Genomic DNA, 25,213 nt, shown 5'->3' with positions numbered 1-25,213 from the left:
GGCTCTTTGATGACTCGTGGACTTCAACTCCCAGAATCCCTGAGCCAGCATAACTCAGCATGGAAACCTCTCCCTTTCCCATCAGCATGGCTGGCTTAGGAATTCTGGAAGTTGAAGTCCAGGAGTCATCAAAGAGCCAAGGTGGCCTACCCCTGGACTAGACCGCTTTGTGACTTGTGGACTTCAACTCCCACAATTCCTGAGCCAGCCACGCTGAGGGGGAAAGGGAGCGGTTTCCAAGCTGAGCTATGCCGGCTCAGGAATTCTGGGAGTTGAAGTCCACGAGTCATCAAAGAGCCCAGGTTGCCTACCCCTGCCTTGGGGAGCCTACACAGAGACCTACCCCTTAGGGTCTCCCTTCTTTTTCGCCCAGCCCCTTCCTTCCCCACGACCTAGCCCAGGGCTAGGCAACCTCGGCTCTTTGATGACTCCTGGACTTCAACTCCCAGAATTACCCCTGCCCTAGGCGTGGCCGGAGGCACGTTTTCCCGCTCAGGCTTTGCAAGCGCTGCGGGGGAACCCCAGCCGAAGGGTTAATCCGATAGAGTGGCCGGCTGCTAGAGCGGCCATCCCTGCTTTTAGCTTGTGTGTGTATGGGGGGGTCCTTGGCAAGGAGCATCCCCCCCGCCTGCCTTTTCCGCCTTCACCCTCCATTCCTGCTGCTCCTTTGCAGAGAGCGCTTCTCCGGGATTTCGCCCTTGCAGTGAGCGAACAAACCCCCCCACCCCAAAAAAACCCGCAGAAACGGGTGCATTATTGCTCAGCTGGGGCTTGATCAGGCGTCAATCAAGCCCTTTTTTGTTGGGAGGGGGAGACCTTGGTGCAAAGAGACTCCCCAATGGCAGTTGGTTGGGGTTGGGGGGTTGGGGAAGAAAAGCTTGCAGAAGGCTGGCCGGCTGGCAGCTGGTCTGGATCCAAAGCCCATGGTGCTCAGACGGCTGGGGAGGATGGGGCTGGCACCCGATCCCGCTGGAAGGCATCTGCTCTGGGAGGGGAGAGGGTCATGCTAAGATGGGAGAGTGGTGTTTTCATGGCGGGGTGGGGGGAAAGGGGGAGGAAAGGACAGCAGCCCAATTTTTGGAGGTGCTTAGATCGAGACAAAATAAGAGTATATGTGCTGAAGATTGCTTATCTGATATATATCTTATAGATGGGTAACTGAACTGTAGTTTGTTGACCATTGTTTCTCAACCTTGGCCGCTTTAAGACCTGTGGACTTCAACTCCCAGAATTCCCCAGCCAGCATAGCATAGTATATTTGCTGAAGATGCTTATCTGATATATATCTTATAGATGGGTAACTGAACTGTAGTTTGTTGACCATTGTTTCTCAACCTTGGCCGCTTTAAGACATGTGGACTGCAACTCCCAGAATTCCCCAGCCAGCATAGCATAGTATATTTGCTGAAGATGCTTATCTGATATATATCTTATAGATGGGTAACTGAACTAGAGTTTGTTGACCATTGTTTCTCAACCTTGGCCGCTTTAAGACCTGTGGACTTCAACTCCCAGAATTCCCCAGCCAGCATAGCATAGCATAGTATATTTGCTGAAGATGCTTATCTGATATATATCTTATAGAGGGGTAACTGAACTATAGTTTGTTGACCATTGTTTCTCAACCTTGGCCGCTTTAAGACCTGTGGACTTCAACTCCCAGAATTCCCCAGCCAGCATAGCATAGTATATTTGCTGAAGATGCTAATCTGATATATATCTTATATAAGGGTAACTGAACTATAGTTTGTTGACCATTGTTTCTCAACCTTGGCCGCTTTAAGACCTGTGGACTTCAACTCCCAGAATTCCCCAGCCAGCATAGCATAGCATAGTATATTTGCTGAAGATGCTTATCTGATATATATCTTATAGAGGGGTAACTGAACTATAGTTTGTTGACCATTGTTTCTCAACCTTGGCCGCTTTAAGACCTGTGGACTTCAACTCCCAGAATTCCCCAGCCAGCATAGCATAGTATATTTGCTGAAGATGCTTATCTGATATATATCTTATAGATGGGTAACTGAACTATAGTTTGTTGACCATTGTTTCTCAACCTTGGCCGCTTTAAGACCTGTGGACTTCAACTCCCAGAATTCCCCAGCCAGCATAGCATAGTATATTTGCTGAAGATGCTTATCTGATATATATCTTATAGATGGGTAACTGAACTATAGTTTGTTGACCATTGTTTCTCAACCTTGGCCGCTTTAAGACCTGTGGACTGCAACTCCCAGAATTCCCCAGCCAGCATAGCATAGTATATTTGCTGAAGATGCTTATCTGATATATATCTTATAGATGGGTAACTGAACTATAGTTTGTTGACCATTGTTTCTCAACCTTGGCCGCTTTAAGACCTGTGGACTTCAACTCCCAGAATTCCCCAGCCAGCATAGCATAGTATATTTGCTGAAGATGCTTATCTGATATATATCTTATAGATGGGTAACTGAACTATAGTTTGTTGACCATTGTTGCTCAACCTTGGCCGCTTTAAGACCTGTGGACTTCAACTCCCAGAATTCCCCAGCCAGCATAGCATAGTATATTTGCTGAAGATGCTTATCTGATATATATCTTATAGATGGGTAACTGAACTATAGTTTGTTGACCATTGTTTCTCAACCTTGGCCGGTTTAAGACCTGTGGACTTCAACTCCCAGAATCCCCCAGCCAGCATAGCATAGTACATTTGCTGAAGATGCTTATCTGATATATATCTTATAGATGGGTAACTGAACTATAGTTTGTTGACCATTGTTTCTCAACCTTGGCCGCTTTAAGACCTGTGGACTTCAACTCCCAGAATTCCCCAGCCAGCATAGCATAGTATATTTGCTGAAGATGCTTATCTGATATATATCTTATAGATGGGTAACTGAACTATAGTTTGTTGACCATTGTTTCTCAAGCTTGGCCGCTTTAAGACCTGTGAACTTCAACTCCCAGAATTCCCCAGCCAGCATAGCATAGTATATTTGCTGAAGATGCTTATCTGATATATATCTTATAGATGGGTAACTGAACTATAGTTTGTTGACCATTGTTTCTCAACCTTGGCCGCTTTAAGACCTGTGGACTTCAACTCCCAGAATTCCCTAGCCAGCATAGCATAGTATATTTGCTGAAGATGCTTATCTGATATATATCTTATAGAGGGGTAACTGAACTATAGTTTGTTGACCATTGTTTCTCAACCTTGGCCGCTTTAAGACCTGTGGACTTCAACTCCCAGAATTCCCCAGCCAGCATAGCATAGTATATTTGCTGAAGATGCTTATCTGATATATATCTTATAGATGGGTAACTGAACTATAGTTTGTTGACCATTGTTTCTCAACCTTGGCCGCTTTAAGACCTGTGGACTTCAACTCCCAGAATTCCCTAGCCAGCATAGCATAGTATATTTGCTGAAGATGCTAATCTGATATATATCTTATATAGGGGTAACTGAACTATAGTTTGTTGACCATTGTTTCTCAACCTTGGCCGCTTTAAGACCTGTGGACTGCAACTCCCAGAATTCCCCAGCCAGCATAGCATAGTATATTTGCTGAAGATGCTTATCTGATATATATCTTATAGAGGGGTAACTGAACTATAGTTTGTTGACCATTGTTTCTCAACCTTGGCCGCTTTAAGACCTGTGGACTTCAACTCCCAGAATTCCCCAGCCAGCATAGCATAGTATATTTGCTGAAGATGCTTATCTGATATATATCTTATAGATGGGTAACTGAACTATAGTTTGTTGACCATTGTTTCTCAACCTTGGCCGCTTTAAGACCTGTGGACTTCAACTCCCAGAATTCCCTAGCCAGCATAGCATAGTATATTTGCTGAAGATGCTAATCTGATATATATCTTATATAGGGGTAACTGAACTATAGTTTGTTGACCATTGTTTCTCAACCTTGGCCGCTTTAAGACCTGTGGACTGCAACTCCCAGAATTCCCCAGCCAGCATAGCATAGTATATTTGCTGAAGATGCTTATCTGATATATATCTTATAGAGGGGTAACTGAACTATAGTTTGTTGACCATTGTTTCTCAACCTTGGCCGCTTTAAGACCTGTGGACTTCAACTCCCAGAATTCCCCAGCCAGCATAGCATAGTATATTTGCTGAAGATGCTTATCTGATATATATCTTATAGATGGGTAACTGAACTATAGTTTGTTGACCATTGTTTCTCAACCTTGGCCGCTTTAAGACCTGTGGACTTCAACTCCCAGAATTCCCTAGCCAGCATAGCATAGTATATTTGCTGAAGATGCTAATCTGATATATATCTTATATAGGGGTAACTGAACTATAGTTTGTTGACCATTGTTTCTCAACCTTGGCCGCTTTAAGACCTGTGGACTGCAACTCCCAGAATTCCCCAGCCAGCATAGCATAGTATATTTGCTGAAGATGCTTATCTGATATATATCTTATAGATGGGTAACTGAACTATAGTTTGTTGACCATTGTTTCTCAACCTTGGCCGCTTTAAGACCTGTGGACTTCAACTCCCAGAATTCCCTAGCCAGCATAGCATAGTATATTTGCTGAAGATGCTAATCTGATATATATCTTATATAGGGGTAACTGAACTATAGTTTGTTGACCATTGTTTCTCAACCTTGGCCGCTTTAAGACCTGTGGACTGCAACTCCCAGAATTCCCCAGCCAGCATAGCATAGTATATTTGCTGAAGATGCTTATCTGATATATATCTTATAGATGGGTAACTGAACTATAGTTTGTTGACCATTGTTTCTCAACCTTGGCCGCTTTAAGACCTGTGGACTTCAACTCCCAGAATTCCCTAGCCAGCATAGCATAGTATATTTGCTGAAGATGCTAATCTGATATATATCTTATATAGGGGTAACTGAACTATAGTTTGTTGACCATTGTTTCTCAACCTTGGCCGCTTTAAGACCTGTGGACTTCAACTCCCAGAATTCCCCAGCCAGCATAGCATAGCATATTTGCTGAAGATGCTTATCTGATATATATCTTATAGATGGGTAACTGAACTATAGTTTGTTGACCGTAGCTGGCTGGGGAGTTCTGGGAGTTGAAGTCCACAGGTCTTAAAAGTGGCCAAAGTTGAGAAACTATGATTTAGACTATCATTTATTTATTCTCTTATTTTCTTTGACATTAGGCGAGAAGGCTTCACCCCATTGGCGGCATTGGTGTGAGTCTTGACTTGGGAAAGTTTGCCCTCCACCGTCCCTGGCAGATATCAAGGAAAGAACCCCAGTCTGGGCCTGACATGGGATAAGAGCCCCCCACACACACACCTCCCCATGGCATCCAGCAAAGCGATCCGGAAAGAAAGGGGGACCCCCTCATCCCTGCACCTCCCACTCCAGGTTGTTCAAGCAAAGGGAGTCAAAATGGAGGAGAAGGAAACAGCTTGTGCCAAGCTGGCCGAGGGAGCTGAGAAGGAACCGTGTGTCGTCCAGGCTGGTGGCCCCACGGAAATACCGAGATGGGGGTCCCCACTGCAAATCAAGCAGGAGCCGGATGAAGGCCTGGCCCAGCGCTGGGAAGCCCAATGGCAGAATTTCTTGAAGATGGTTCAGGCCCCACATCCAGGTTGGGGGACCCCTCCGTTGCCGGAGCTGGTGGCTTTTAGCGACTCCAAGAGGGCCCAGCCCTCTGGCGGGATGACCCCACAGATCTTTGGCTGGAAAGTGAAGGAGGAAGTCTGCGAGGAAGAGATGGGGAACACGGAAGCCCAGAGGCAGCGGTTCCGGCATTTTTGCTACCAGGATGCCGAAGGGCCCCGTGAGGTCTGCAGCCGTCTCCGGGAGCTCTGCCACCGGTGGCTGAAGCCGGAGAGGCACACCAAGGAGCAGATCCTGGAGACCCTGGTGCTGGAGCAGTTCCTGGCCATCCTGCCCCTGGAGATACAAGACTGCGTCAGGGACAGGGGACCGGAGAGTTGTGCCCAGGCGGTGGCCCTTGCTGAGGGCTTCCTCCTAAGGCAGACGGAGGTCGAGTCGGTGAGCATTGGTCCTATTGCCTGTTTTCCACCTTGTCTTGGTGGATTGACCTATAAAGCTCATGTTGACTTCCTGTAGTTGTGATGGACTGTTTGGGGAACATTGAACTGTGCCCTGAGCCAGGGACATTGTCAGTGCCCTCCGCTCCAAAAAAAGCTGAGGGTAGCCCCCCAAAAGGGACACGGTGGCTGAGTGGGTTAGGACGCTGAGTTTGTCGATCAGAAGATTGGCAGTTTGGCCGGTCGAATCCCGAGTGCCGTGTAGCAGAGTGAGCGCCTGTTACTTGTCCCAGCTTCTGCCAACCTAGCAGTTCGAAAGCATGTAAAAATGCAAGTAGAAAAATAGGGACCCCTACGGTGGGAAGGTAACAGCGCTCCATGTGCCTTTGGCGTCATGCTGGCCACATGACCACGGAGACGTCCTCAGACAAACGCTGGCTTTTGGCTTTGAAACATAGATGAGCACCGGCCCCTAGAGTTGGAAACGACTAGCACGCATGTGCGGGGGAACCTTTACCTTAGCCCCCCAGAGGTCCATCAAAAGTGCTTAGCAATTTCTTTTATATATATATATATATATATATATATATATATATATATATGTATATGTATATGTATATGTATATGTATATGTATATGTATATGTATATGTATATGTATATGGATCTTTGGTTATTCGGGTTTTTTCCCGTGTAGAACTATTCAAAAAAAAAACACAACTGCCTAATATATAATCAGCCCAGGTTCGAATCTCAGATAAAGGGTATGACTGACTGATGAGAACCTAAAGAGTTCGAAATGATCATATCAGCCTCCCAAAATTCTTTATTAGCAATTTGAATAATTTACACAAATAATGAGCTGTCATAAGTTGACTATATCCTGTGGATAAGCCCTGAGTCGGGCCAAAACAGGAATGAAAGAGTTAATTAGCAAGGTGCATTCAAAAAGCCTTGACAAATACTTAACACACATTTGCCTTGCCTTCTAGCTAATAAAAGAGAGAAAGAACCTGTGGCTCAGGAAGTTAAAAAAACAACAACTGCCTAATATATAATCAGCCCAGGTTCGAATCTCAGATAAAGGGTATGACTGACTGATGAGAACATAAAGAGTTCGAAATGATCATATCAGCCTCCCAAAATTCTTTATTAGCAATTTGAATAATTTACACACACACACACACACACACATATTTATTTATTTATTTATTTAGTTACATTTATATACCGCCCTATTCCCTGAGGACTCAGGGCGGTTTACAGGGAATTAAAAAATCCACCATACAAAAGTTAAAAAACCAAATTAAAAAATATTAAATTGACCCTGTATACTTAAAACCCCAGTTAAAAATTTCTCCTCAGCCTGGGCCTGAGAGCTCAAAGAGCCAGGTCTTCAGGCCCCGGCGGAATGATCGGAGGTCGGGGGCAGTCCTCAGCTCCACCGGCAGCTGGTTCCAGAGGGCAGGCGCTCCCACTGAGAAGGCCCTATCCCTGGGTGTCACCCGCCGGCAATCTCTCACCGGCGGCACCCTGAGCAGACCCTCCCTGTGGGAGCGCACTGGGCGAAGGGCGTTTGATGCCGGCAGCAGGTGTTCCCTCAAATAGCCCGGACCCAGGCCATGTAGGGCTTTATAGGTGATAACCAGCACCTTGAATTTCACCCGGAGGGCAACCGGAAGCCAATGCAGCTCGCGGAGTAGAGGTGTTACATGGGAGTATCGGGAGACCCCCATTACAACTCGCGCGGCCGCATTCTGCACCAGTTGAAGCCTCCGAGTGGTCTTCAAGGGCAGCCCCATGTAGAAAGCGTTACAGTAGTCCAAACGGGAGGTAACAAGCGCATGAGTAACTGTGCGTAGGGTGTCTCGGTCCAGATAGGGACGCAACTGGTGCACCAGGCGAACCTGTGCAAAAGCCCCCCTGGTCACGGCTCCTATGTGGTCTTCAAAATTGAGCCGTGAGTCCAGGAGGACGCCCAGGTTGCGAGCCCTATCAACGGGGGGTAACACCTCACCCCCCATCGTTAGAGGTGGAATAAGTTGGTTAACCCGAGATGCCGATATGCACAGCCACTCAGTCTTGGCGGGATTGAGACGAAGCCTGTTTCTCCCCATCCAGACCTGAACCGCCTCCAGGCACCGGGACATCACGGAGAGGGCATCGCTGGGTTGGTTCGGGGTGGAAAGAAAAAGTTGGGTATCATCAGCGTACATATATATATATATGTACAGTTGCAAGAAAAAGTATGTGAACCCTTTGGGATTACGTGGAGTTTTGCATAAATTGGCCATAAAATGCGCTCTAAACGTCATGTAAGTCACAACAATAGAAAACACAGTCTGCTTAAAATAATACTACACAAACATTAGCTGTTGTCATGTTTTAATTGAACATAACATGTAAACATTCACAGTGCAGGGTGGAAAAAGTGTGTGAACCCCTAGCCTAATGACTTCTCCAGGAGTGAGCCAACCTTCACTCCAATCAGTGTGATGATATTGGATGTGTTGCTGACAGCTGTCCTGCCCTTTAAAAACACACACCTGTTTTTGGGTTTACTGGTCTCAAGAAGCACTGTCTGATGTGAACCATGCCTTGCAGAAAAGAGCTCTCAGAAGACCTACGATCAAGAATTGTTGACTTGCATGAAGCTGGAAAGGGTTACAAAAGAATCTCCAAAAGCCTTGATGTTCATGTGTCCACGGTAAGACAGACTGTCTACAAATGGAGAAAGTTTAGCACTGTTGCTACTCTCCCTAGGCGTGGTCGTCCTGTAAAAATGACTGCAAGAGCACAGCGCATAATGCTTAATGAGGGAAAGAAGAATCCTAGAGTGTCAGCTAAAGACCTACAGAAATCTCTGGCACATGCTAACATTTTTGTTGACACATCTACAATAAGGAAAACATTAAACAAGAATGGAGTACATGGGAGGACACCACGGAGGAAGACATTGCTGTCCAAAAAAAAATATTGCAGCATGTTTGAAGTTTGCAAAAGGAGAACCTGGATGTTCCACAGCACTACTGGCAAAATATACTGTGGACAGATGAAACCAAAATTGAGTTGTTTGGGAAAAACACACAACACTATGTGTGGAGAAAAAAAGGCACAGCACACCAACATCAAAACCTCATCCCCACTGTAAAACATGGCGGAGGGAGCATCATGGTTTGGGGCTGCTTTGCTGCCTCAGGGCCTGGACGGATTGTTGTCATTGATGGGAAAATAAATTCCAGAGTTTATCAGGACATTTTGCAGGAAAACGTACGACCATCTGTCCGCCAACTGAAGCTCCGCAGAGGATGGGTGATGCAACAGGACAATGACCCAAAGCATACAAGTAATTCAACAAAACAATGGCTTCAACAGAACAGAATACGCCTTCTGGAGTGGCCCAGTCAGAGTCCTGACCTCAACCCGATTGAAATGCTGTGGCATGACCTTAAGAGAGCGATTCACACCAGACATCCCAAGAATATTGCTACACTGAAACGGTTTTGTGAAGAGGAATGGTCCAAAATTACTCCAGATCGTTGTGCAGGTCTGATCTGCAACTACAGGAAACGTTTGGTTGAGGTTATTGCTGCCAAAGGAGGGTCAACCAGTTATTAAGTCCAAAGGTTCACATACTTTTTCCACCCTGCACTGTGAATGTTTCCATCTTGTGTTCAACTAAAACATGACAACAGCTAATGTTTGTGTAGTATTATTTTAAGCAGACTGTGTTTTTCTATTGTTGTGACTTACATGACGTTTAGAGCCCATTTTATGGCCAATTCATGCAAAACACGTAATCCCAAAGGGTTCACATACTTTTTCTTGCAACTGTATATATGCATATATGTATATGTATGTATATGTATATGTATATATCTTCATTTGTAGCTCAGGTTACTGCACCAAATTGACTGTGGCACAGTGTTTCCCAACTTTGGCTGGGTGGACTTCAACTCCCAGAGTTTCCCAGTCAGCCATGCTGCATTCTGGGAGTTGGAATTCCACACATCTTAAGAGTTTTTTGCCCAGGTTGAGAAATGCTGCTCTAGCAAACCATCAAGGGGAAGCTGTAAATAAATACATGCGACATGGTATATATGCATTTAATTGAATTAAAATTGTATGTGAAAGGATGTTAGATTTAGGTTTCATCCTGCTGATGTTAAGATTTAGGTTTCATCCCGCCTATGCCCATTTTGCAGAGCCATTAATGGAACAAATGGGGTCCTTAGTTTGGAAAAAAAAAAGTGGGCCAGAAAGTTTGATCTTTTTTAAAGTTCTACGATTTTGCTTCTCAAGAAGCTGTTGTGAACATGTGCTTTTCGGATAGCTCGGACTACAACTCCCATCAATACCACGCTTAGATGGGGATGGCCATGGTTGGCTGTGGCTGACGAAGAGTTGTAGTGCAACACATCTCAAGGGAAGAGCTGATTTCATAGCCTTTAATTCCCAGAAAAAGTTAAGCTTTTTGACACAAACCCTCTCATTATAACAGCCAATAAGAACACATTTGAACTAGGTTTCGCATGAATATTTATTTTATTTTATTTATTTATTTAATAATATTTATATACCGCCCTTCTCCCGAAGGACTCAGGGCGGTGAACAGGGCAAGAATAAAAATACAAAGTTACAAAAATTAAAAAAGAATTAAATATCTGCCCACTAAAAACAGTAAATACAATGTTAAAACCCCAATAAAACAACAATAAAAAACCCCACCAATCCCCCATCAGGCCAGTCCGGCTTGTTCGAACAAGTATGTTTTTAGATCGCGGCGAAAGGAGCGAAGATCAGGCGCCATCCGGAGCTCAACCAGTAACTGATTCCATAGCTCCGGAGCGCCCACAGAGAAGGATCTCCCCCTGGGGGCCACCAATTGACATTCTCTGATCGGTGGCACCCTGAGGAGTCCTTCTCTGTGGGAGTGCACAGAGCGGAGGGAAGATGATGCCGGCAGCAGGTGCTCCCTGAGGTACTCCGGACCCCTGCCATGTAGGGCCTTAAACACCATTACCAGCACCTTGAATCTCACCCGGAAGACAACTGGTAACCAATGCAGCTCACGGAGCAGAGGTGTAACATGGGAGTATCGGGAGACTCCCAACACAACTCTCGCGGCTGCATTCTGTACCAGTTGGAGCCTCCGGGTGGTCCTCAAGGGCAGCCCCATGTAGAGAGCGTTGCAGTAGTCTAGACGAGAGGTCACGAGCGCGGGAGTGACCGTGCATAAGTCATCCCGGCCTAGATAGGGCCGCAACTGGCGCACCAGGCGAACCTGGGCGAAAGCCCCCCTAGTCACAGCCACTATGTGATCTTCCAGAGTGAGCCGTGAATCTAGGAGGACTCCCAAGTTGCGAGCCCTATCTACGGGGGGTAATAATTCACCCCCCATAGAGAGAGATGGAATATCCGAATTAACCCGGGATGCAGGTATGCAAAGCCACTCAGTCTTGTCGGGGTTGAGTTGAAGTCTGTTCCTCCCCATCCAGACCCGAACCGCCTCCAGGCAACGGGACATCACGTTGAGGGCATCACTGGGGTGGTTTGGGGTCGAAATAAAAAGCTGGGTATCATCAGCGTACTGATGATACCCAACTCCAAAGCCACGAATGGTCTCACCCATATCAATACTTAAATATGAATTTCATCTACCACACTGTCATCAGTTTGATTCAGGGCAGCGAAGGCCAGCTTTGCACATTTGGAGATCATCTGTTTTTAATAGAAATGAAAAATTTCTCAATCCTGAATCCTGGTGGCCTTGAGGGCCTTTTTGACAACAATGCAGGTAGTTCTCAATTTACAACCAAAATGAGCCCAAAATTTCTGTTGTTAGGCAAAACAGCTATTAAATGATTTCCCCCCCCCTCCCCATTTTACAATTTTTCTTGCCACAGTTAAGTGAATCGCTGCAGTTGTAAAATTAGTAAACCAGGTTGTTAAGTGAATCTGGCTTTCCGCACTGACTTTGCTGGTCAGAAGGTCGCAAAAGGCGATCACGTGACCCCGGGACACTGCAACCGTCATACATGCATGCCAGTTGCTAAGCGTCTGTGAGTTTTGATCACGTGACCACGGGGGATGCTGCAAAGGTGGTAAGTGTGAAAAATGGTCATAAGTCACTCATTTCAGTGACGTCGTAACTTTGAACGGTTACCAAATGAATGGTTGTAAGTCAAGGACTACCTGTATAGAATTTTTTGGGGGCCATCGTTTTCTTCTGATTTTTTTTCCAACTGCCCTCTCGAGAGATTTCCTTGTGGTCTCCCATTCAAACCCTAACCTGGCCTGACTTCCTTAAGTTTTCCAAGTTCAGCTGAGCTTGTCTAGGTCAGGGCTTTTCAACCAGTGGTACGGGCACCACCTGTGGTGCATTGGCACCTGGCAGGTGGTACGCCACCATCCTAGAAAAGTGGTAGCGGGGGAGGGGAATGAGCTGAACCGGTGGCAGCACCGCACAAGCCTGAGCGAGGGACGGCCGGAGCTGCAGGGCTGTCAGGGCTCAGCGGAAGCGCCGGGATCAGCGCCAGGCTCCAGCTGGAGCTCGGCGCTGATCCCGGCGCTTCTGCTGAGCCCAGAAGAAGTGCCGATCAGCTGGAATCTTGCAGCATCTCCAGGGTCTTGTGAATTACATTCAGGTGCTTGGCAACTGATTCATATTTATGACGGTCACAGTGTCCCAGGGTCATGTGAAGTCACCAAAACCTGCAGCAACCACCCAGCAGACGGTGGGGGGGATAAAAACCAAACACCCCCCACCCCACCTCCGCTGCCAATCCTCAACAGAAATGCTCACAACAATGAAAACCTCGGACAGGAGGAAGAGCGCCGCCGGGCGGGCAGGCAGGGGTCTTGCTCGGCTGTGGCTTGGGGGGGGGCACTTTTTTCAGTGCCATTGTAACTTTGAATAGTCACTATGTGAACTGTTGTAAGTCAAGGACTACCTGTACTTCATCACTTTTTTCCTTTTTTTTTTTTGGTCAAGTTTTTGACACCTTGCTAGGCGACTGGCGGTACTCGGGATGTTGCCGTATCCTAAAAGTGGTACAAGGGGTGACAAGGTTGAAAAGCCCTGGTCAAGGTGGTTCTGCCCGCTGCAATTCGATTGACTTTCCCAATGTTCATAAAAAACAGGATTCTAACGTTATGTCGTCAAATTGTCCGTTTTTCGTTCCAAATATCGTGGGTTCCGATCGCGATCCTTTTGTTTGCTCTTTCAGGGTCAAGATTCCTTTGAGGAAATGACGGTGAATCTTCCAAGGATCCATCAAGTCTATCTGGGGGCTTCTCGAAAGCTGGGTACTCTAAAGGGTGAGTTTTGTGGGGGGTTTTTTGTCCAGTGCCCTAATCTATGGGTAGGACAGCCCGATCCACCTTACAGGATTGTTGTTTTACAGGAAATCGGAAGTAGGAGTAAAAAAAAATCTAAGGTGTGATTAAAAAAAAAAAATCAAACGTGCCGGGAAATAAGTAAACCGTGAGATTGCTTTAACAAGGTGGTGGAGATTACGGAGTTGCTTTAAACAAAACGCAAGGGGGGGAGAAAAATACGGTGCACCCCACCACACCTCCTTGCAGTGACAAATTTTTATTATTTTTATTTTAATCCCATTTATATCCCGCCCTTCTCCGAAGACTCAGGGCAGCTTACAATTTAAAGCACAAATCAATGTGCTTAGCAATAGCCTTCATTCTATGTATATGCCTGCTTTATTAGGGCTTTCGGGGGGCCCCCAAGCAGCATTATTACAAAGTCAGCTTAATTGCCCCCAACAATCTGGCTCCTCATTTTACCTACCTCGGAAGGATGGAAGGCTGAGTCAACCTTGAGCCTGGTTGACAGCCAGCACATCAACTATCTATCCTAAATTAAGAGGGACAACCGCTACTTCTGGCAGTGGCTACCTGTTTGCTTCTGGCTGTGATTCAAGGGCCTGGTCGCCACTTTAAAGCCGTACAGGGGAAGGGGCTGGTTATTTGAGGGACCGGCTGTCTCCTACCATATCTGCCCGGCTGACCTGATCTGATAGGGTTGGGGCAATTCTGGATTCTTTTGATTAAACAATGACATCTATCAGGACCCTGTTGTCAGCCTTCCCAGTATACCAGAGAGGAAACGGGCCAGATGAACGAGCTAGCCTGCATGCATTTATCTATCTATCTATCTATCTATCTATCTATCTATCTATCTATCTATCTATCATTTATATCTATCATCTATCTATCATCTATCTATCTATCATCTATCTATCTATCTATCTATCTATCTATCTATCTATCTATCTATCTATCTATCTATCTATCTATCTACCTATCTACCTACCTACCTACCTACCTACCTACCTACCTACCTACCTATCTATCTATCTATCTATCTATCTATCTATCTATCTATCTATCTATCTATCTATCTATCTATCTATTCATTCCTTTGGCTAGTCCTCACTTACGACCACAATGGAGCCCCAAATTCAAGTTGCTAAGTGTTGTGATTCCTCGCCAGCCAGTGGATCCGGCAGCTGAGTCTGAGGAATCAGAGGAGGAGGAGGAGGAGGAGGGGCCCGGAGTGACATTAAGAGTCAAGAGGAAGGCTCTGAGGGGCTCCAAGACTTAACAGTCTGACGAGGAGCTTAGCCCCTCTACTCGCACTCAGGCTGAGACCCAGCTGTGCTGGGAGCCTGAGTTGGACAGTGACGAAGCGCAGCTGAGGAAATATCCAGGATGCATGAAAGCGCCGGCAAGAGAAGCGAGTAGGACAGAGGAATGCAATGGGGCGGCTCCAAAGGCAAAGGAGAAGGCATGAGGAAGCCACGCCTTGGCTGAATAATCAAAGGGGAGGTGTGGGAGGGGTTGGTTGCCGAGGGCAACCGTTCGTGTTGAGGACCGAGTTTCTGTGGACTGTGTTTGTTTGCCTTGGACACTGACTCAGGTCTGTGAATAATAAAAGGGGTTAGTTTTTCCGTGCGGTTCCTGCCTGTTTGTTGGAAGAGGGGTTTCTCCTTGTGAGCATAACAAGGACTCAACGTAGGCTGGGACAGAACACTAAGTGAGGAATTTGTCAAGCGCGTTTTGTCCCCATTTGACGAGTTTCCCCGCCACAGTTGTTTAAGTGAAGCACTGCAGTTGTTAAGTTAGTCGCGTGATTGTTCACTGAATCTGGCTTTTTCCCCTTGACTTTGCCTGCCACAAAAGGGGATCACGTGACCCCGGAACATGGCAACCGTCATAAATATGAACCAGTTACCAAGCGTCCGAATGTCAATCAGATGACGCTGGGGATGCTGTGATGGTCATAAGTCACTTTTCTCAGTGCTGTTGTAACTTTGGACGGTCACTAGACGAACCGCTGCAAGTCGAGGACTACCCGTATTGAATTATTAGAATTAGAAGAATTAGAATTCTTTATTGGCCAATGGTGATTGGACACACAAGGAATCTGTCTGCAGTACATAAAACCCTCAGTGTGCATACAAGCAACAAGTGATAAATCATGATTATAATCATAAAATACAGTCCTCATAAATCATAAGGTACCAACACGCAGCGATGGTCAAAGGATACTAAATAAGCAATCAAGAAATCGTACTAGGATACTAAATAAAACAATATAAATTGTAACATACAAACTACAACAGTTATAGTCATCAGAAGATAAGGAGATATAATAGGAAAGATGAGAATAATAATAGTAATACAGCCTTACTAAGTAGTTTGACTGTTGTGGGAATTTGTTGTTTAGCAGAGTGATGGCATGGGGGGTGGGAAATTGTCCTTGTGTCTAGTTGGGTTTTTTTCCCTTCTAATTGTTATAACATCCCACCCATTTTTAATAAATTTATATTAAACTTAATTCTAACTTCTTCCCATCTTATAACAAACTCTGGGCAGCTTCCAAGTCTACTTCTACTTTTTTGTAAGGTTGCAGTTACAGGATCTTGCAATTTTGAAAGTGTGAGTACATAATGTAGAAATTACCCACCCTCTGCCAAAGGTGCTTTTTTTCCCAGGAGGCAACTGGACTTTCTTGTTTTTTTTTTTCTTTTAAAGACGTTTCGCTTCTCTTCCGAGAAGCTTCTTCAGCTCCGACTGGATGGTGGGGAAAGAGAAGGATTTATACTCCTTGCAGACAGCCGGTCACTTGCCTTCTTTTTAGAGAGTCCTTGAGGCCGACTGGGAGGTTTACCTGTGTCCTCGGGGTCACCTGAGTGCGTGGAGCCTTCTTGGCTGCAGGATGTCCCTTCGCTGTTGAAGACAGGCGCAGGTTGTTGGGTTGTTCTTCAAAGGAAAAAGCATGTTGTGATTCAGGGTCAGCCTGTGGGTTCGGCAGTTGGGTCGGACGACTCAGAGGAGGACGGGGGTGTTGAAGACCTTGCTGAGGGGGTTGAAGATCTTGCTGATGAGAGCCCTCAGCCAGGCCCCTCCCACTTGGTCACCACGGAGACCCAGCTGTGTGAGCCTGACAGCGTGGATGAAGATGACCCACAGCTGGCCCTGTTCAAGGACGCCCGACGCAGGAGGCAGTCAATCAGGAGTAAACAGAGGAAGGCAATGGGGCTCCTCGGAAGGAGGCAGAGAGAAGCCACGCCCTGAACTCTATATAAGGGGAATGTGTGGGGAGGGCTGGTTTGCTGAAGGCAACCGCTTGGATAGTTCCTATTTCTTAAAGCTCCGGTTTCTTGGTTTGTCTTGTTCCGTTTGTTTTTGTAGCAATAAATTTGGCAGGCGTAATTCCAGCCTCTTGCCTTCTTGTAAAAGGGGTTGTCCCTGCCTTTTCTGCAGGGCCGGTAGCAGGCTGGTACAGAAAAAAGCAAGAAAGTCCAGCTGCCTCGTAAAAAAAGCACCTTGGGGACAACCACGACCCGGATGACTTGAGAATCTCCATAGACAGATACCCGCCATCTCCTCTACACCCTGGGAAGCAAGGAAGGGCCCATTTTGAGCTGCTTTCTCCAGCCATTGTACAGCTGTGGGTCCTGCCCTCTCTTATCTGATCTTTTCCAAGGCAGCATCTCTTTGCTGTGTTTCCAAAGGTCTTTCTCACCTGCCACTACACTGTAATGTTTAACATGTGATGCTTAGGATCAGTGGGTGTTATTACGGTTATTATTCCACTGTGATCAGTGCTGGTCATTTTTAAGGAGGTTTTCTGCGCCGAGCAGAAAAATAGCTAGTTCACATGTTAGGCTAAGCTTGGGGGCTTGCTGTAATCCTCCGCCAACAATTGTTTGCGAACGTGAAGATAAGTTAATCTTTATTGTCATTTTTTTTACTGCGGGCATGCTGGCACACATTAACAATGAAATTCTGTTGCTTGCTCTCAAAGGTGTACACATATATAACACACATAAACACGCTATGTACATACATATGTATATACCTGCACCCTCATGTAGAAATACATAGAAATATTAGTCACTGTCCATCTTGGCATACATAGTCCACAAGGTTGATGCTGTACGGAACAAAACTGTGGCTGAATTTGGATGTTCGGCTTCGGATACCACAGAGCCCCCTCCTCCCAGAAGGGAACAAGGACAACAGGTTGTGGAGAGGACGTGTAGCGTCCAAGACAATTGTGTGGACCCTGCTCAAGCAGTGCTTACATGCCGTGTCCTGGATGAAAGGGAGGAAACTGCCAATAATCTTTTCTGCCGTCCTCGCCACTCTGTACCTCTCTGAAGCTTTAATTTGTGAGCCACGCAAGGAGGCTTCGGATGGCATGCTTAACATAATCGGTCCCTCTTTTCTATGCAGATTAGGAAGTAAGTCAGTAAGACCTTTCCCATAGGGTGCCTGTATTTCCCATCATCCTCAGCAAGCATGGGCAGTGGAGTGGAGGTGATGGGAAAAGACAGACCCCTTATCTCAGGGGTCTTCACACTTGGCCCTTTTATGACTTGCGGACCAACTCCCAGAATTCTTAAGCGGGCGTGCATGGTGGCTGAGGAATTCTGGGAGTTGAAGTCTACAAGTCATAAAAGGGCCAGGTTTGAAGACCCCCCCCCTGCCTTGTCTGATCACTATCGAGTTGGGGAAAGCCGCTGGTAAAACTGGTAATGAGCCATAAGTAAAGGACATGGGTCATCCTGTAACCAGCCCGATTTTACAAACTATTTTTGTGGTTATTAAAGAAATCACCATGGTCATTAAGTGAAGCCGGACTCATTAAGTGAATTCTGGGGTCATTAAATGAGCCCATTTCACTATGGAGTGTTTTTGCCAAAAAACATTGCAAACTACGGTCATGTGAGAATGGGATTCTGCAAACAGTTGTAAATAAGTGCTGGTTGCAGAGCTCTGCATTGAGGTAATTTGACTCTGTGGGGGGAGGGGGAAGCCATTACCATTAGTCCTCGAGTTACAACCACAATTCAGCCCAAAATTTATGTTGCTAAGTGAAACATTTAAGTGCGTTTGCTCCGTTTTTACAACTTTTTCTTCCCGCAGTTGTTAAGCGAATCCTTGCATTTGTTAAATTAGCAACCTGGTTGTTACGTGAATCTGGCTTCCCCACTGACTTTCTTTGTTAGAAGGTCGTAAGAGGTGATCACATGACTCCGGGACACTGTGACCGTCATAAACACGAACCGGTTGCCAAGGATCTGAATTTTGAACAGGTAACCATGGGGACGCTACAACCGTCGGTGTGAAAAACTGTCGTAAATCGCCTTTTTCAGTCCCGTTGTAACTTTGAACGGTCGCTAAACGGGAACTGCTGTGTTGTAAGTCGAGGGCTATCTGTAGAACCTTGGAGCAGGCCGAGTCTACCTGTAAGATTTTTCCTCAAATTCACCGTGTCCTTCTATTCTTCCTCCAGCAGGGGGCAGGATGTCGAATGAACAGGAGCGGCCACCTCTCTGGGCCCAAGGTTGCCTTGATCGAGAGTCGGCCGGCAGGACGTCGCTCCCTAAAAACCAGGACAGCCTCTTGCCACGGCCTGGATTGGGCAAGTTTTCCGAGAACGAGGTGAGGCCCGAAAAGTCCTCGGTCCCCTTGCCAACCAAGAGGGCCTCCGAAGCGATCCCGTGCAGAGTGGGCTACAAAGATCTCGGCGGGATCCTTTTCCAGGAGAGGATCCAAGAGAGCCCCCGGCAGAAGCGCTGCGTCGTGCTCCGCCGGCGGATCCAGACGGAGGAACGGCTCTACAAGTGCCAGGATTGCTGGAAAAGCTTTGACCACCACTCCCACTTCATCCGCCACAAGAAGATCCACACGGGCGAGAAGCCCTTCCAGTGCGCCGACTGCGGGAAGAGCTTCAATCGGAACTCCAACCTCACCACCCACATGCGGACCCACACGGGCGAGAAGCCCTACAAGTGCTTGGACTGCGGGAAGAGCTTCCGTTGGAGCTCGGATTTCATCGTCCACGAGCGGACCCACACCGGGGAGAAGCCCTACAGCTGCGCGGACTGCGGGAAGGCCTTCCGCCGCAGCTCCAACCTCACGGCCCACGAGCGGACGCACCGGGGCGAGAAGCCCTACAAGTGCTTGGACTGCGGGAAAAGCTTCACCCGAGGCCTGTACTTGATTGCACACAAAAAGACGCACTCGGGGGAGTGAGCGGGCGCGAGCCAGAGTTGGGCTAGTGGCACCTCGCCCTTGGACGTTTCTGGAGGAGGAGGTCATCAAACGTCTCGTCTGAATGGCATCCATAGCAGTTTTCACCTCACCTCGGTGGGGAACAAAATGGTCACCCCCTGGGCTTGGTTGGAGGTGCGGGGGAGCTTGTCAACCTCTCCAATTGACCGGTGATGGATGAGATCCACAGTAGTCCCACCCCAGGCAAGGTTGGCCCACTAAAGTTGCAAAAAAAAAAAAAGTCAGCTGGAACTTCATTCCGGTGGACGGTCCCTCAGGCGCGAACCCTTCGCCCCAAGCTCAGTTGATCAGTTCCAAGAATAGGGGTGATTTGATAGGTTACCATATTTGGAATGACAGCTTCTCTCAGCATGCGGTTCACTGCAGTGGGAGCAATTTGAATTGCCCGAAAGCAAAATTGGGAGAGCGGAGGCAAGAAAGGCCTGGTTAGCAAAGCATGTTATTTTGGGTCAGACGGCTTCTCCATCTTGAGGCTTAAAAGAGAGGGTCTTTCTTTTTTTTTAAAGAGTTGCAGAGGGATGCAGATTTGAACCCCCTAACCCAGGGGGTCTTCAAACTTGGCCCTTTTATGACTTGTGGACTTCAACTCCCAGAATTCCTCAGCCTGGCATGCTGGCTGAGGAATTCTGGGAGTTGAAGTCCACAAGTCATAAAAGGACCAAGTTTGAAGACCCTTGCCCTAACCCCTTCTTCAATCTCTTTTGAGCAGAGTTCCCCATCCATTCGGAGTTGGCAGCCCGGATCGGGGGGGGGGGGTGGTTTAGAGGGGGGAAAGAAGGGATGGTTTTGTGGGTGGGTGGGTGTGAACACAACACCCGTTGCTCGTGTGAGTGGGACTGTGAGCGCTCGCGCGAGCGGGGTCACAAATGCCCATGGCGCTCGCACGAGTGGGGCCAGAAATGCTTCTGACGGTCGCGCAAGTGCAACTATGCCCACTTGCAAACATGCGCCGGCCAGCCCCTCACGCAGCCCGGTGGCCAACAGGCCGTGGCCCAGTGGCCCACAGGTTGGGGACCCCTGCCTTAGAGCAGGGATCTCCAAACCTGGCCACTTTTAAGACTTGTGGACTTCAGCTTCCAGAATTCCATCATGGTTGGCTGAGGAATTCTGGGAGTTGAAGTCCGTAAGTCTTAAAAGGGGTCAAGTTTGAAGACCTCTGATTTAGAGCAACTATTGATTTTTTTCTGTGGGTCGGTTTCGGAAGATCTTAATGTCAAACACCAGCTGCCTTTAAGAGTGGCAGACGGGCGTTGTTTGCACTTAAGAGAAACCATTTGGGAATCGGATCCAAGTGCCCAGCACTTGTCTTTTGATCTGCTTGTCATGTACCAGCTAGGAAGTAGAATGTCTCTTGTTATTTTGGCTCTTCCCAAGTGCAGCCCATCCATCTGTATTGTGGGCATAGTAACGATGAACTTACCATATCGCAGCGTTCCTCAACCTTGACGGCTTTAAGATGTGTGAACGTCAACTCCCTGGCTGGGGAATTCTGGGAGTTGACGTTCACACATCCCAAAGCCATCAAAGTTGAGAAACTGCCGTGTGTTCACTCTGAAGATTACATTCTTATTATTTCAAGATAAATATATGTGAAGGGCTTTGATTGCTCAAAGCGGCTACACAAAGCTCAAGTATTTATTATAATTATTATTTTTTTATCATTACCTGTCTCTTTTGAGAAGCTGGGGGTTGGATTTAAGATTTTTGGCATGCCAAGCAGCGGCAAACTCTGCTTTTACTCCAATAGCTATAATTATAATTATTCCGCCGTTCCACACAAATGTGGCTTTTCTTTTAGCTTTGGGGTGGTGCCGAAAAAGGTTCTCATTTCAAAAAAAAGAGAGAGAGAGGAAAAAACAGGAAAAAAAGAGCATCCATTCCTAGTCTTCATAGAGGAGGAGGAGAGGAAAGTTTATGACTAACAAATGCAGAATAAATTCAGTCAGCAAATATACCAGTCCTCGACTTAAGACTGTAAGTTGTGACGGTTGTAAATCGGGTCACCCACATAATCTATCCAATTTTATGATCTTATTTTTCCCCCCAGCAGCTGTCCAAATTCTGGAACTAGGTTGTAAGGACCTCAAGAGAGATCTGCTATAACAGGGGTCCCCAACCCCATCCGTGGGAGGCAGGCAACACACGAAACCACACTCTCTGGTCCGTGGAAAAACCTTTCTCCATGGAACCAGTGTTATAACTTCAAACAGTCATTAAACGACAGGACTACCTGTACACAACCCTGGTTCTCGTGCTTGAACCAGAGGAAACCAGTCCCCCCCCCACACACACACACCAGAATTTTAACACAGGTAGTCCTGAACTCACCACCATTTGTTTCGCAACTGTTCAAAGTTGCAATAGCACTGGGGGAAAAAAACCCCTCACTTGGCAACTGACGTGTACTTACGACAGTTGCAAGGTCATGTGATCACCTTGTGAACTTGCCCGCTGGTTTCCGACAGGCAAAGTCAAATAGGGGAAGCTGATTCGTTTTAACGACCGTGTGATTCGCTTAACAAAGTGCAATGCTTCGCTTAAAAAAAAAACCACACGAGGGCAATAAAGGTCGTAAAACCGAACGCGACTCAACTGCCTTGCTTAGCGGTGGAAATTCTGGTCGTACGTTGAGGACTGCCTGTACTGCTGCTGTTTGTGCACCGTCCTTCATTGTGGCCTTGAGAAAAGAAAGGGCAGTGCCGTTTGAGCATCCGTTCGTGGCTTGTCACTCATCTGAAGCAATAACAAGGCCATATAGTGGGTCGGGCGGCCATTTTCCTGCGCTGCTTTTAGCCCTCTAATTGGAAGAATCCGATTGGCCCCTGCAGGGGGTAGAATGATCAATTAGGACAGTTGTGTTTCAAACTTGGCATCTTTAAAACACGTCGACTTCAACTGCCAGAATTCCCCAGCCACCATGCTGGCTGGGGAATTCTGGGAATTGAAGTTCGCGTGTCTTAAAGTTGCCAAGTTTGAAACACGACTGAACTAGAAAGATCTTATGGCCACGTTCTATCCCAGGGGTAGGCAACCTCGGCTCTTTTATGACTTGTGGACTTCAACTCCCAGAATTCCTGAGCCAGCATAGCTGGCTCAGGAATTCTGGGAGTTGAAGTCCACGAATCATAAAAGAGCCGAGGTTGCCTATCCCTGTTCTATCCCAAGAAAATGTCAAGTATGTGTCACAGACGAGTCCTGAACTGGCATGGACAGAGAAGGAAGAGTGATTTAAAGTAAAAAGTGAGAATGCAGCATTTTTTTCCACCTATAAGCCTCTGCAGAACTCTTTTCCCTCTCTCTTGATGTGGGTCCAAGAGGTTAGGAAGTACAAGTGGTCACCTCTGAACGGCTTTTCGGGACATTGTTCTCAACCTCCTTGAGATCCACGTGAAGCACAGGGGTACTAGTCCTCATGAAAGTTAGAAATTGTGGAAAATGTTTGTAGTTTGGGTTGTAGGTTGCTGTTTATAGCCTCTGGACATTTCGTTAACAAGTGAGGTAGCATCTTCAGCAGGGTTTTTTTGGGTGAAATGTCTTCTTCGTTCGTAGGCTGGATATGGTGGGTTGGTCTTGGGACTGGTGGAGACACTTCACCCCCAAACCCCACTGAAGATGTTACCTAGTTTGGTAACAAAATGTCCGGGAGCTAAACGGCAAACTCCGGAGAACAGATCCTTGAAAGCATTGAATCCCTGTATTCTGAGGTACTTTTGCTTTGTCTCTAGAACCAGTCCGGTTAAATCGATTTGCAATGTATTCTTCCAAAAAAACCCCAAAAAACCTGTTTTATCTTGTCTCCCTTCTTCTTTCTCTCCCTTGTTTCCACAGCGCTCTCCTCTTCGGCTCTGGAATCCCCGTAAGAGGCTTTATAATAAAACATGCTTTCCGCCTTATGGCAATGCGGCAGTTGCATACATGTTCTTCTTTTTTTAAAAAAAAAAATCACCCTTCAAGATTCGTCTCGTTTTACTCTGCTTGTATATACAGGTAGTCCTCGACTTACAGCCACAATTGAGGCCAAAATTTCTGTTGCTCAGCGAGACATTGGCGAAGTGAATTTTGCTCCATTTTACCACCTCTCTGGCCACAGTTGTTAAGCGAAACGCGCCAGTTGTTCAGTTAGCAAGCTGGATGTCGAGTGGATCTGGCTTCCCCTCGACTCTGCTGGTCAGATGGTCGCAAAAGGTGACCCACCTGACCCTGGGACACAGCGACCGTCCATAAGTGTGAACCAGTTGCCAAGCCTCTGAATTTTGACCGTGCGATCACAGGGATGCTGCAATGGTTGTGTGAAAAAATGTCAGAAATCCCTTTCTTCAGTGTTATAAGTTGAAGACTGTACGGTCCATGCTTCCCAGCCTCAATAGTTTTAGCATGTGTAGACTTCAGCGCCGACAATTCCCCAGCCAGAAGCTTGGGGAAACCCTGTTCTATTTAAAATTAGTCCTTGATTTAATCACCATTCGTTTAACAATGGTTTGAAGATAGGAGGGGAGTGACTTGCAACCCATCTTCTAATCTAAGTCACAACTGTCGCACCATCCCTGCAGTCCCGCGATCACAATTCGGGCACTTGGCAACTGGCTAGCCTTTCTGCCAGTTGCGCCTTGCAATCCCATGATCAAAATTTGTGACTTTTCCGGCAACGGAAGCTAGATTCCCTTTAACAATTACGGTACACGCAGTCGTGAAATCCAGTCCGGTCACATGACTTAATGACTACGTTGCTTAGCAACTGAAATCCCAGTTCCAATTGTGGTTGTAAATTGAGGAGGATTACCTATAATCCAATTGCCTGACTTCGCACATTATATATAGGGGTAAAATCTCTGCGGGTTGAGCTTTTGACATGTGTGGAGACCCAGACTTTAGTCTCGGATAAATTCAAGCCAATCTTCTGACGAAGCAAAATGGTCAGAGACCAGAAAAGAGACCTCCAGACAGTGGTTGTATTCACACAACAGAACCAACCAGGTCTTCTGGAAGACTTGGTGTCTAAATTCCTTAATTCTTAGCTAGTTTTAAATGAGTTGGATGCTTTGTGTCTTATTTGGTTTAGTCCAGAGGTAGGCAACCTTGGCTCTTTTATGACTTGTGGACTTCAACTCCCAGAATTCCTGAGCCAGTATGGCTCAGCTTGGAAAACTCTTTCTCCTCAGCATGGCTGGCTCAGGAATTCTGGGAGTTGAAGTCCACGAGTCATAAAGCGGCCTAGGCCAGGGGTAGGCAACCTTGGCTCTTTTATGACTCGTGGACTTCAACTCCCAGAATTCCTGAGCCAACATGGCTCAGCTTGGAAAACTCTTTCTCCTCAGCATGGCTGGCTCAGGAATTCTGGGAGTTGAAGTCCACGAGTCATAAAGCGGCGTAGGCCAGGTGTAGGCAACCTTGGCTCTTTTATGACTTGTGGACTTCAACTCCCAGAATTCCTGAGCCAGCATGGCTCAGCTTGGAAAACTCTCCCTTTCCCCTCAGCATGGCTGGCTCAGGAAGTCTGGGAGTTGAAATCCACGAGTCATAAAAGAGCCAAGCCAACCCCTGACATAGGACATCCAAATAAAACAACCAACTCCCTTCCCAATTATGGCTCAGTGT

At 46.8% G+C, this 25,213-nt stretch overlaps 1 protein-coding gene and 1 long non-coding RNA gene across 2 annotated transcripts in view; both read left to right on the top strand.

Moving 5' to 3' along the window:
* LOC310636547 overlaps positions 1-25,213 on the top strand; it is a 331,701-nt gene that overhangs the window by 57,401 nt on the left and 249,087 nt on the right. The gene's annotated exons all lie outside the window — the stretch shown is intronic.
* On the top strand, positions 606-20,051 carry LOC310636516 (uncharacterized protein). Its single transcript, XM_083356435.1, has 4 exons — positions 606-703; positions 5,166-6,012; positions 13,240-13,330; positions 18,837-20,051. The coding sequence occupies exons 2-4, from the start codon at positions 5,311-5,313 to the stop codon at positions 19,577-19,579; spliced, it is 1,536 nt and encodes a 511-aa protein (XP_083212561.1). The 5' UTR covers positions 606-703; positions 5,166-5,310; the 3' UTR covers positions 19,580-20,051.

The sequence above is a fragment of the Vipera ursinii genome (assembly GCF_947247035.1).
Source record: "Vipera ursinii genome assembly, chromosome: 2".
NCBI lineage: Eukaryota > Metazoa > Chordata > Lepidosauria > Squamata > Viperidae > Vipera > Vipera ursinii.
The sequence above is the reverse complement of the archived record's forward strand: the minus strand, read 5'-3'. Positions and strand labels throughout refer to the sequence as shown.